This window comes from Electrophorus electricus, chromosome 5 (assembly GCF_013358815.1).
Source record: "Electrophorus electricus isolate fEleEle1 chromosome 5, fEleEle1.pri, whole genome shotgun sequence".
NCBI classification, from domain to species: domain Eukaryota; kingdom Metazoa; phylum Chordata; class Actinopteri; order Gymnotiformes; family Gymnotidae; genus Electrophorus; species Electrophorus electricus.
This window is the reverse complement of record NC_049539.1, coordinates 25,216,557-25,229,555: the sequence shown is the minus strand read 5'-3', so window position 1 is coordinate 25,229,555 and position 12,999 is coordinate 25,216,557. Positions and strand designations below refer to the sequence as shown.

The 12,999-nt window shown below is 37.1% G+C and overlaps 1 protein-coding gene across 1 annotated transcript; it reads left to right on the top strand.

Moving 5' to 3' along the window:
• Window positions 1-1,124: 1,124 nt before the first annotated feature.
• On the top strand, window positions 1,125-8,097 carry LOC118241301 (deoxynucleoside triphosphate triphosphohydrolase SAMHD1-like). Its single transcript, XM_035525949.1, has 14 exons — window positions 1,125-1,300; window positions 1,403-1,536; window positions 1,859-1,920; window positions 2,228-2,365; window positions 3,658-3,774; window positions 3,951-4,085; window positions 4,315-4,391; window positions 4,493-4,604; window positions 4,686-4,777; window positions 5,163-5,269; window positions 5,560-5,720; window positions 5,992-6,072; window positions 7,562-7,666; window positions 7,960-8,097. Exons 1-14 carry the CDS (start codon window positions 1,125-1,127, stop codon window positions 8,095-8,097), a joined length of 1,635 nt encoding a protein of 544 aa, XP_035381842.1.
• Window positions 8,098-12,999: the final 4,902 nt, after the last annotated feature.

Here is a 12,999-nt window from a genome sequence, read left to right as displayed (position 1 = left end):
TTGTCTAGGTTTATTTAAATAGACAGTGGATGCATACACACACACATACACACACACACACACACACACACACACACACACACACACACACACACACACACATTCTCATCCTCTCCTGCTCACAGTCACCTGCCTATTAGTCATCATCACTGTCATCTGTTCCTTGTTTGTTTTGTTTATTGGCGTCCCTATTTCAAGCCTGCAGGTAAACCTCTCCAGTGCTTTGCACTGAACTGTTCTATTCTCTTCAAAGCCTCGAGAGACTGCTTTTCTCTCAGTTTTTGCTATTTTATTTCTTTTGTTTGATCTGTGATCTGTAATAAAGATGGTCTATTGCACTTGTATGTCGTTCCTTGTTATTCAATATTACCTATAAGTGTGTGTGTTGAAGAAACATTTTCCTTTTTAACTTGAGACCCCTGTCAAGGTCTCTACATGGCCCTACATTTTACAACCTGTCTGATTTGTATTTTTTCCACACTACAGGTGTCTTATGCATGTGATCCATCCTGCAAGCTACCAAACAACATAACCAAAGAAGCATAACATTTATATAATGTCAACATGGACTTCAGCTACATGAGTAAACATCAGCTGCCTCCAAAACATTTCAAGGAATAAAAGCAAGCATGGAACATCACTGACTTTATCAGTGAAATGGTATCTAAATACCATTTCATATCAAATAAAGGAAGTTTGAAAATGAACTAACGTGATGATCATTATTATTCACCCATTATATTAACTTGTTGATTCAAACTGGTAGGACCAGTCATAATGCTTCTCAGCTGACAAGGCTACAGTCCAGCCTACAGGTGAGGGGCACTATAAATACATGATCAATGTAATTACACAAACATTGTAATCCTTCACAACATTCAGTCACTATCACACAATACTTTAGTTCTGTAGAGTGAGGTCTGATCTTTGAAAGCAGCTGATTAAAAATGGCAGAACAGAACAAGAAAGACAGCACTAAGGTAAGATAATGTGGACCACACTATATTAACTAAAAGGGAGATCTGTCATTTGCAGTTAGCTAATTATTTTTAAGCAATGTGCATGTGTGTTTGTGTGTGTGCGTGTGTGTGTGTGTGTGTGTGTGTTGTGTGTTTGTGTGTGTCATGCAGATCTTCAAGGTCTTCAATGACCCTATCCATGGCAACATTCAATTGCATCCTCTGCTGGTGAAGATTATCGATACTCCACACTTTCAGCGCTTAAGAAACATCAAACAACTTGGAGGAGGTTATTATGTCTTTCCAGGGGCTTCCCACAATCGCTTTGAACACTCCATTGGGTACAATTACTTTATACTTTGAAACACTTTATTGGGAATTATGACATTAGCTACCAATAACAGTATGATAACAATGATAATTAATCTAATTCTTATTATCAGTGTGGCACATTTAGCAGGGAAGCTTGTAAAAAATCTGCATGATTCCCAAAAGAAAGAAAGAACAAATGAAGAGAAAGAGAAAGAGGAGAAAGAGGAACTCTGTGTGCAGATTGCAGGATTGTGTCATGACCTGGGTAAAATATTATTGACTATTAGTGTTTGACCATTACCAGTACTAGTGAGACTCTGCTTACATTATGTATATGTACAGAAATAATAAATATATATGTGTATGTGTAATTAAACTGTGAGTGCATATATGTCAAGCAGAGTCTCACTGGTACTGGTAACGGTACTGGTGTATTGTACAAACATAATATAGAATACATAGAATAAAGTAGGTGGGGAGTTAAGTTTATATGTGTGGATATTGTTTGATGTTTGAAGCAAATTGTGATTAGTTCAATTAACATTTATTACACTTAATCCAGACTGATAGTGTATTTCTGATTTAAGGCCATGGGCCATTCTCTCATTTATTTGAGGAATTTATGAAGAAAAAGGATCCAAACTGGAAGGTACAACATTACCACTTGTATTTAATGTTAACTTTCTCATAAACCTAAATAAGTGTTATTAGTATTTTAGTATTCAATGTATTTTTTTATTTGTTTATTTGGAAAAAAAATACATCTCACTACATCTCAAAATTATTCCATTGTTGTTTTTTGTTGTTGTTTATTCTTATTATCTGCTTTTCTGAACTTTTTTCTCAACATTATTTATGTATAATCCTGTTTTCAACTAAAACAAACTATAAAAATATAAAAATAGTCATAATATTGGACATTTTCACCTTCAAACCTTTGTTTTCCATTGAGACAGCATGAAGAGCAAGGAATCACAATGTTTGAAGACCTGATGAAAGACGAAGAAGTTGATAAGGAAATGGAAGAATACAAAATTAAACCCCAGGATATAAAATTCATCAAGGACCTGATCCGTGGCTTAACAGCTTCTGAGGTATGGACTCACATGACACTCTGCTTTATACTAGACCACGTAGAACTTTTTTAGAGAGATTGTGAACAATAACAAAAATGATAAGAATTAATAGTTTTTACTGGAAATTTCATTCCCAAACCTTTTCTTTCCCTTTGGAATATCATGAAAAGCAAAGGGTCAAAACGTTTGAAGAACTGATAAATAAAGAATACAAAATTACATCCCAACAATTTGAAAACATCAAGAAGCTCATCCGTGGCAAGACAGATCCTGAAGTATGTATTCATATGACACTCTGATTTATACCATACAACATAGATCATTATAGGAAAATAAATGAGGTACATTTAAGACGCGTCCAATTTCTTCATGTATGAGTTTTGAACAATAACAAACAAGATAATTAATAATACTGCTTATTGGAAATTTCACCTCCAAACCTTTGTTTTCTCTTTGGAATATCATGAAAAGAAAAGGATCAAAGAGTTTGAAGAACTGATAAGCAAGGAGAGAACAATGGAATATAAAATTAAATCCCATCACATCGAATTCATCAAGAAGCTGATCTGTGATGAGATAGATTGTGAGGTATGCACTCGTATTAAACTCTGCTGTATACCAGAACATGTAGAACCTTATAGGAAAATTGTATTTAAGACAAACAGAATTTGAATGCATAAGATGACAAACTTTTTCTTAGTCAGAAAAGGTGATATACTGTCCTAGAAGATCATGTCTTTCTGTTTTAATACATTCCAAAATGTTAAAAGGCATAATGTTTACCTGTTGTGCTGGTGATTGGACAGTTTGGTTGGCTAATGCAGTGCACAAAAATACAGTTTCCTTTGTGTTTGCTTATGTATATCTCATATAATCAGGCAGTTATAGCTGATGGATGGGTATTCTTACAAAAACAAAAAACAAAAAAACAAATGCTATTGTTTTCCAAGGGATCTTAAAGTCATTCATCATTGTTTAGTTAGAGAAACTCAAGGTTCAAAGGGATGTACTTTATAATTTGATCACTCCTTGCTAAGCAAATAGCCAGTCTGAAGGACCTATTCTCTGTATTTTCCAATGACATAATAATGGGGTACAGTTCCTCTTCAGTCTTCAGCAGCTATTAACCATAGTTCAACACTTCATACATTAAAATATGTTGGTATAGCATGTGGATAATGAGAGTAATGTCATTGTTTTGAAGTACACAGCCAAATTTCTCCAACAATAACAAAAATGATAATAAATAATACCTTTTATTTTAATTTCATCTCCAAAACGTTGTATTCCCTTTGGGATATCATGAAAAGGAAAACATCAAAGTGTTTGAAGAACTGATATACAGGGAAGCAATGACAGAATATAAAATTGAATCTCGTCACATTGAAATCATCAAGAAGCTGATCCGTGGCAAGAAAGATCCTGAGGTATGTATTCATGACACTCTGCTTTGGAACAGTCGACCTAGAACATTATAGGAAAAGAAATGAGGTGCATTTATGAGCAATTCCTTCATGAGTGAGATTGTAAACAATAACAAAAAAGATAATAAATTATACCTTTTATTGGAAATTTCACCTCCAAACCTTTTTAATTGGGACAGAATGTAAATGAAGAAATCAAACAGCTTGATGACCTGTTAAAAGACAAATGCACTAAGGCAGCAGGAAATTATGAATTGAAATCTGAGCATATTAAAACCATTAAGGAGCTGCTCCATGACAAGACAGACTCTGAGGTATGGACTCAAATAACACTCTGCTTTAGACCATGTAGAGCCTTGTAGGAATATAAATGAAGTGCATTTAAGACAGCTGGATTTGAATGCACAAAATGGTGTAAACTCTTTCTTAATGTAAGCCAGAAAAGGTGCTTCACTGTCCTAGTGACCATAGACCAACACTTCAGAGCATTAATACCGTGTTGATGTGGCATGGGAATAATGGTACTAATGTAATTGTTCACAGCACAAGTCTTTCCTGTATGAGATTGTGAACAATGCCAAAACTGGCATTGATGTGGACAAAATGGATTATTTCAGTCGGTGAGTTTTTATGAACTGTAAACTTGTCTTTAATCTCTCCAAGATTCAGTTGAAGACTGAATTCTATTTTATGACACATACTACATTTATCCTTTATCCAGAGACTGTCACCATCTGGGTATGACATCCAACTTCTCCCACGAACGTTACATGGTGTTTGCACGGGTTTGCACTAATGATGATGGAGCCGAGCACATCTGCATGAGAGACAAGGTGATCGCATAAACAGGGAAGTGTTTGTTTTAGAACGACGTCCAATCACCATTCTGAGTTTTTTTTTTTTCTCTCCATCAGGAAGCATTAAACATGTACGAGCTCTTTCATGTTCGGAACCTGCTTCACCACACTGCCTACCAGCACAAGGTTAAATGGGCAGTTGAAATCATGTAAATTAATCCTGATTCTATAAAACCATATCATACTTTCCATGTGGGGTTGTTACATCCTGTGACATGCACTATTTAGTGTGTGTATCCTAGGCATAATGGGTCTGCCTTGGTTTGCATGGGAATCAAGACTCTGCCTCCTGCTCTCATCGTTCTCAGATCACAGATTGATTTCTGTCCTAAAATCAGAGCTTCTGTGCAACTAAACAATGTGCTGTATATTTGTATGTTTGGAAAGTTCTAAACCAGAAGAGTAGGTTTTCATTTCCTTTTCAGTATTTTTGAACTTTGATTATGTTAGAGAGAGAGGCAAGTTTTTTTTGTGATTTCTCTCTTTTTTTTAGTCTCTTTTTACTGTGATCTTTGTTGTTGTTGTTATTCTCAGGATATTTGATGCACTCAAAGAGGCTAATAAACACATTAAACTGGGGGGAAAAAACCTCGCCATTTCTGAAGCAGCAGGAGATCCCAAAACCTACCTGCAACTCACAGGTTTTCCCTCTGTCTCTGTAAAAAATAGACTGTGCTTTAGCAGGCATACATAAAATAATGCATATTACATAAATAGCAGTCACAATAATCACAACTTGAAGTGAGATATATTAAGTAATGGCTGATGAATAAACTTCAGCTATCAATGCATATATCCAAGGAATCATGATTGATTTTCTAAAGCTCTGATATGAAGATATTCATATATCACTCAAGAAAATAAACTCAAGAAACAGTGGTTTTAGTAGAAAACTTTTATTTAGTTTTTTTTCCTCCCTTATGATCTACAGATGACATTCTTCATCAGATCCGATGGAGTTCAGACGACAAGCTGAAAACAGCACAGGAAATAATTGAGAGAATTGAAATGCGCAGATTGTACAGGTACATTGATGGGAGAACATTTGAGCCTGACAAAGTGAAACCACTGAATGATAATAAAAAGTTGGAGGTTAGTCATGCACCTTTTTACTAGATAGGGATTATGTTCTTTATGCTTATAGGAATGGCATGTTAATGAGAGCACAGAAGTGGGAAAAAAATGTATTACTTATTTTACCACCAAACATGCAAGTTCAAGCAACTGATGAGAAGAAGGTGATCTGCAAGTTGTAATAAAATAGTAGACAAGTACTTACACAGATAACCCAGAGTCTAGAGCTTTGGTTTCAAAATCTGTACTTCATACTGTACTTCAGTACATTATAACTCCCCACCAACAGAAAAAGCTGAAAACCTGGGTGGACACAATCAAGAGACAACCTAGTGACCATCAGCTCTCTGCAGAAGACTTTATAGTCAAGGTAAGTACAGAAAAATACTATAAACACCAACAGTGCAGTACAGGGAAATATTGTATACTGTAACGCTGCTGGCTCGAGTGCCGCAGGGTGCGGGGCAAGGCGCGCAGAATTCCTCGTTCGTGCAAGACATTTATTAGCATTAAACATGGACAACACAAGAGACACTGACATACAACTACACAGGTGAACATTATTAAACATTTAACACTAACGATATACACTTAAATACGAAAGGTAGAAACAAACACAGACGTTACGTGCTACAGCTACTGTTTACATTAATGACTCACAAAGACACATAGCTAGTGACAATGACCAACAAAGGGAGCACACACAGACAGGAGTTTAAATAGACACACAAGACTTTAACATTTAACCCTATACTCGTGTGTGCAATCGTGCAATCGTGTGGTTACAAAAACAGAGACACAGTACATTTGTGAATCTGCCTGCACGCGGCGGGCTGTACCATGTAACTTATGAGGGGAGGAGCAGTCCGTGAAATATACATTTGCAGTGTAGCAGACATGATTTTTCATTGGTGGAGCTTCAGTTTGGCTGTGCAGCACAGAACCAAATTTTAACTATTAAAATACTAAAGCTTCTTATAGTCTTCTAACTCCTGAAATACACTTGGCTTGTAATCTGCATTGTCTTTATCTTAACAAATATTCAATTCAAAAGATAATCAGATAATCAAGCTCAGAGGTACGTGACTAGTAATCAGGTCAAGACTGATCAGCACCAGGTTGCCACTGTTGGGTACCTGATCAAGGCTGTAACGGTGAGCGGTAAGGAGGCGAATACAAGTGCGGAGAAGAGCAAGATTTATTAGAGGCAAATCCAAATTCAGATTCGTCAGAGTAGTCCAGGGTCATTGAGCCAATACTAAGAGTACGAGGATACATGATAAAAAAAAAAAAAAAAAAAACACACACCACACGAGGCCAAACAAGTGAAGCAGGCTATAATAGAGGCTAGGATAAACACAAAAGGTATGGAATGCAAACTTATGGATATGGGCTTTCAAATACATAAATAAAGGTCATTCAAACATCCATCCATACAACCAGTGAACAGCAAAGACACAGGGAATAAGACAGGGTTTAAATACATGAACATAAGACTAGAAACAAGGAAAAGGTGTGGAAAACCAAATGAGTGGTGGAGAATACAAAGCTACGGAATGGAACCAAAATAATACATATGACAGGGAAACCTTGGAACATGGAAGCTAGGAGGGACCAGCTGAGACAAAGGCCCTTAACCCTCAATTGCTCAAGTTGTGTTCAGTCATAATTGTAAGTTGCTTTGCATAAATGACAGCTATATGCTGTAAATGTAAAGAGAAAATGTGCATTTGAAAAAAGAAAAAATTAAAACAAAATATTTGTCTAGTATTTGTCTAGAGCAGTTCACTTAGTCATACATGTACTTGTACACTTTTAATCTATAATTGTTACTGAAATAATTGTCTCCATCATTACAGCTTGCAAAATTCAATTATGGGATGAAAGACAAGAACCCAGTTGATTCTCTGCGATTCTACACCAAAGATGATCCACACAAACCAATCACACTGTCCAAAGATGAGGTACTAGATTCAGAAGCTGTTTTATTTGATAGTTATCTGTTATTCCACTTGTGTGATACAAATTTTGTAATATTAGAGGTAGCTGACATCCAAAAAACTGCACATACTAAAGTGTATACAAGCAGGTCTACATGTATGTGCATGTCCTGGAGTTTACTTACATGGACAATAGCAGCACTGCAGGACATTTCTGACTGATTTAAATACAACTTTGTTTTTTAACAGGGACTTGTGAATTGTTTCAACTTTTTAATTTAACTGTGTGATGTGTGAATTGTTTCATGTTTTTACAGGTCTCATACCTCCTGCCTGAGAAATTTTCTGAAACCAAGGTCATGCTTTTCTACAGGGGAGAAAATAAAGATGTTGAAAAACTGGCCAAACAGAATATCGAAGCATTTTGGGAAGAAGTGAAAAAAACAGATCAGTAAGAATTAGATGGTTAGTGTGAAACACAAACACATTTTAAAGCACTAAACTTCAAATTGCTTTCAAATGACTAAACTCCTTTAACACTGATAGAAACAGTTAGGATATTTTTTCAACAGTAGTGATTTTAGAAAGTTAAAACACTAAAAGTAGTAATGGTGGCACATAGAGGACCACAATAACTGAGTCCATATGAAGTTTTAGTTAGTTTAATCTTACATGGGGATTTCTGAAACAGCTAATATATATCTGGTTCATATACATTCAAATATATTTTACTCTTACATGGGCATTTCTGAAACAGCTAATATATCTTCTATATATGCATACCAATATGTTTTAATCTTACATGTGGAAATCTGAAGTAGCTAACATATCTTTGACATGTAGACTGCACTGTAGTTATTACCCCTTCATCAGTACAGTTCATTACAGTTATTAGCCCTTAATGAGTACAATAACACTGTGATTATTCCTGGGATCTTCTTTATAAATATAATGAATGTTTTGTATTACTTCTTGAAAGATTATGGGTTAAATTATCACTTGAAAAATGTTTTTATTGGGATCAATATTATTATTTAATTATATGAATGTAACAAAATGCTTACAAGAATAAATAATTGCATTACCCTCCCATCTTTTTATAACTGTTCTGAATATACACACTGCTCTGAACATACGCACTGCTATGAACCTCCTGCTCTGAAGATATACACTGCTATAAACCTTGTGCTATGAACATACAGAGTACTATATGAAACTCGTCCGTATTGCCTTAAATGCATGTGAAGCTGTCATCTGAACAGCATTGATAAATGGCTTAATTATGATCAGCTGTATGGCTGAATGAAAATTAATGCCTTTGACAGACAAATCCCATCATTAAGAGGGAGAATGGGGTGATTGAGGTAAGTGATGTTCTATGAACTAACCATAGAGGGTCTACAGGAGAAAGAGCAGTTCATCAGTGAAACCACTAGGGGGAGTGTTTTTGTACAAGACTTTCTTCACTCACATGTGGACAGGAAAGAGAAATATTCAGTTTATGCGAAAAAAAGGGATGCGAGAGATCATTGCATTCATCTGACAGCTAACAACAGATCCCATCATTAAGGACACCAGGTGGGTGTTCCATGAGTTTGTGTGATCTGTGTAGTGTATCTACTACCACCACACACAGCAGTCTCCCATAGACCCCTTATGATGTTCATGGCCAAGTTTCCCTGCTATCTACGGTGGGAAGCTGCAAAGAGAGTAGGGCCAAGATAGTCGAGAGAAAGCTTCAGTGATTTACATCTTAACTCTTAAAAAGTTCTTTCAATCCCATAGATGGGCATTATTTCAATTAAATGTTTTTAAAATATGTACTTAATTATTTTTGATCATGCTGAAATTTGTATTTTGATGGACAGTTTGTGTATTTGAAATGTATTTTTTTTATTATTTTATTGTTTTCACATTTTATTGACAAATAAGACACATTTTTATCCCTAGGTTAAAAGTGTTGAAAAATGACTATGATTAATACAATCACAGTCTTTATCTAAATTCAAGTGAATCACATGACATGTCCTGTCGGGTCCAGCAACTCTCACTCCCTCCACCTGCACCCACTGTATTGCACAAAGACCCGCCCCTACTCTGATTGGCTCTGACTCTGACAGTTACACACCACCTCACCCCTTCATGTCTAAATCTATCCAACCTAAACAATGAAGGCAATGAGTACTAGCCAATCAGAGGAAGAGTTGCAGTCAGCAATGTGTTCAGTGTGAACTACCATATTTCACTTGTGTTCCTTGTGACCTGTAGCTTGACAAGAAAGAGGCTGGTTTAGTGTTTGGTGCAAATTTCCTTGAAGATAAAGACATTTCCCTGTTTGCCTGTACTGTACTGAGTAGATATGGGACTACTATATGGGATTTTGTGTGTGGGTGGGTGGGGGGGGATTTAACAACCTTTAAAAATCAGACATCCTTGTGCTTTTGAATATTTAATACAAGCGGCACCCATGCTGGGACAAATCAGTTTTCATACTGTTACGCCCTTGTGACATTACAAGTTTGTTCTTCATGCTGTGGTGATTTAAGATTTGTTTTACAGGTTATCGAGGATGTACTATAAGGAAACCAGTGAGCCGCACAGATAACTCATAGACGCGCTGATTGAACAATGGGAAACCTTTGTCACTTATGTGTTGGTGCCCCGTAGTGTCTTAGTCAGTAGTCACCATGCGTGCCACGGTAGACACAGCTCTGAGTTTGTCCAATCACTGTCAGTTTTAGGCTCTCTTTGATATAGGGTGTTGAGTTTGAATAGGGCCTTATGAGTTAGGACTTTGCTGTCTGGCTAGGTTCTTAGATAGAGCCTTATAAGTATACGTGAACTTTATGCACAGGGCCTTCGAGTGGTTAGTTGTAATGCTTCTTAAATATGAGGTTTGAGTTTTTAAGACAGCGGACATGTAAAGCTTCTCCATTAGGAGGTTCAAGTTGATACAGTTTTATATATATATGCTCATGAGAGGGGTAGGTAATAGGGCCATAACAGGCACATTAACTGCTCAAAAATGCAAATATCTAATCATCTAATCATCCAGTCACATGGCAGCAACCCAGTGCATCTAGGCATCAAGACAACCTGCTGAACTTTAAATTGAGCATCAGAATGGGGAACAAAGCTGATTTAAGTGACTCTGAACATGGCATGATAGTTGGTGCTACATGGGCTGGTCAGAGTATTTCAGAAACTGTTGACCTAGTGGGATTTTACAACCTGTTGCTGTCATTGTTTGGCAACAACCTGTCTCACCACAAAGACCAAGAGTCGCGACACACCCTCTATTTTTACTGTTGCTGGTGAACACACTGATTTACCAATGTTTTTAGTAAATCCTAAACAGCTCAGTTACCACCTTACCAACCTGCCAGACACCACACCCCTCAAGAGTCATTTATTTTTTTTCCCTGAATCAGCTGACATGGAGGAATACATCACAGAATCACTAAAGCTCAGCTACAAACAGCCCTCAACATTTGTATTTTTTTGTTTGTTTGTTTGTTTGTTTTTTGTGAAGAAGAAAAATGACAGGGGTTAACGCAGTGTATAGATTATTGTGGATTAAATGTTATTATACTGAATAATCACTACACGCTTCTACTAGTCCCCTCAGTTCTGGAACAGCTTCACCAGCCAACAGCATTTACTAAATTATGGTTATAACCTGATATGTATCAGAGAGGGTGATGAGTGGAAGACCGTTTTTATTACTGTGAGGGACCACTATGAACTCTTGGTTATGTCTTACAGCTTGGTAAATACTGCTTCAGTTTTCCAGTCCTTTGTCAGTGAAGTCTTCAGAGATGTTAAATAAATGGGTAGTGGTCAACATTGGTATTTTTGTCACGGTTGGCCCCTTATAGTGTCATTATTGTCATGGTTTCCCTGTCTTGTGTTATTGTTTGCTTTACTTCCTTATTGTGGTTCCGTTCCTTAGTTTCTTCACCTCTTATTATTTGCACCTGTGTCTTGTTTAACTCTTATTAGTTCATGTATGTAAACATTGTCTTGTTCCCTGTGTTTCTGTCTGGTTATTGTAATTCCTAGCCTGTATGTGATATACTGTATATACTGAATGTAAATCAAAGCCTCTGTGTGTTAATCCATGCTTTCATGTTTCCTAGCCTTGTTTTTATTCTAACCTTTGTTTATCCTAGTGTCATGGATGGCCACCCTCCTGGCGTCCCTGTTTCCATGTCATGTCCATGGTTTCCATGTCATGTCTGTTTTCCTTTACTTCCTGGTAGGTCCGTTCCTTAGTTTCGTTTTCTCCTCGTCTGGTTTTCCACACCTGTTATTACGTTCACCTGTGTCTGGTTTAATTAGTTAATATATTTAAACCCCGTCTGGATCTCTGTGTCTCGGTTTTTCATTCTGTAACGTAGAGCGGTAAGGAGGCTAACGCAAGTGCGGAGAAGAACGAGCTTTATTAGGAGTAAATCCAGAGTAATGGCCATTAGGGTAGTGCAGGGTCAGTATAGTGATGCGGAGAGTAAGAGGATTCATGACAAGAACAAGGCTAGGATACACAAACAACTAATAAACACAAACAGCGTATAAAACGAAACACACGGGGGCTTGAATAAACAAAGGCTAGAATAAATAAACATGACATTACATACACGGAATACATACAGCGGTTAGACTTGGGTAAACGATGAACCTACTTGCATACAATGAACAGCCGAGACACAGGGAACCAGACAAGGTTTAAATATATGAACTAATTAACTCTAAACCAGACACATGTGAAAGTAATAACAGGCGTGGAAATACAGACAAGGGGGCTGGGGTGGAGAAGATGAAACCAAGAAATGGAAATACAAGGATGTAAAGGAAAACAGCAACATGACAGGAAAACCATGGAAACAGGGATGCCAGGAGGGTGACCATGCGTAACATCTAACCTCTATGTGATTCCTAGACTCTTTGCTATGGCTTGCATCTCTTGTTTGCCATCGTGTGCTTTTGTTTGTTTGCTAATCGTGTATTCCCGGCTCACGGTCCCTGCACAGTTACAATGACTGTGAGTCTGGATTTGCCCCTCATAAATCCCACTCTTCTCTGCACATGCATCCACCTCCTAACTGCCCCATGTTACAATTTTATACTATTCACACAAAATAGAGGGGCACGTCAGAGCAGTTTTGCTCGGGTTTCATGAACATAAGCTGTATGTGAAATTGGACAAATGTGATTTCCAAAAGAAATACACTTGTTAAGCTACGTCATAGGCTCTTGGGGGGGGGGGGGGGGGGGTGGTCACCATGGATACCTCTAAAGTGTCAGCAGTAACTGACTGGCCTCGTTCTTGTTCTGTAAAGGAACTGCAGAGCCCTTAT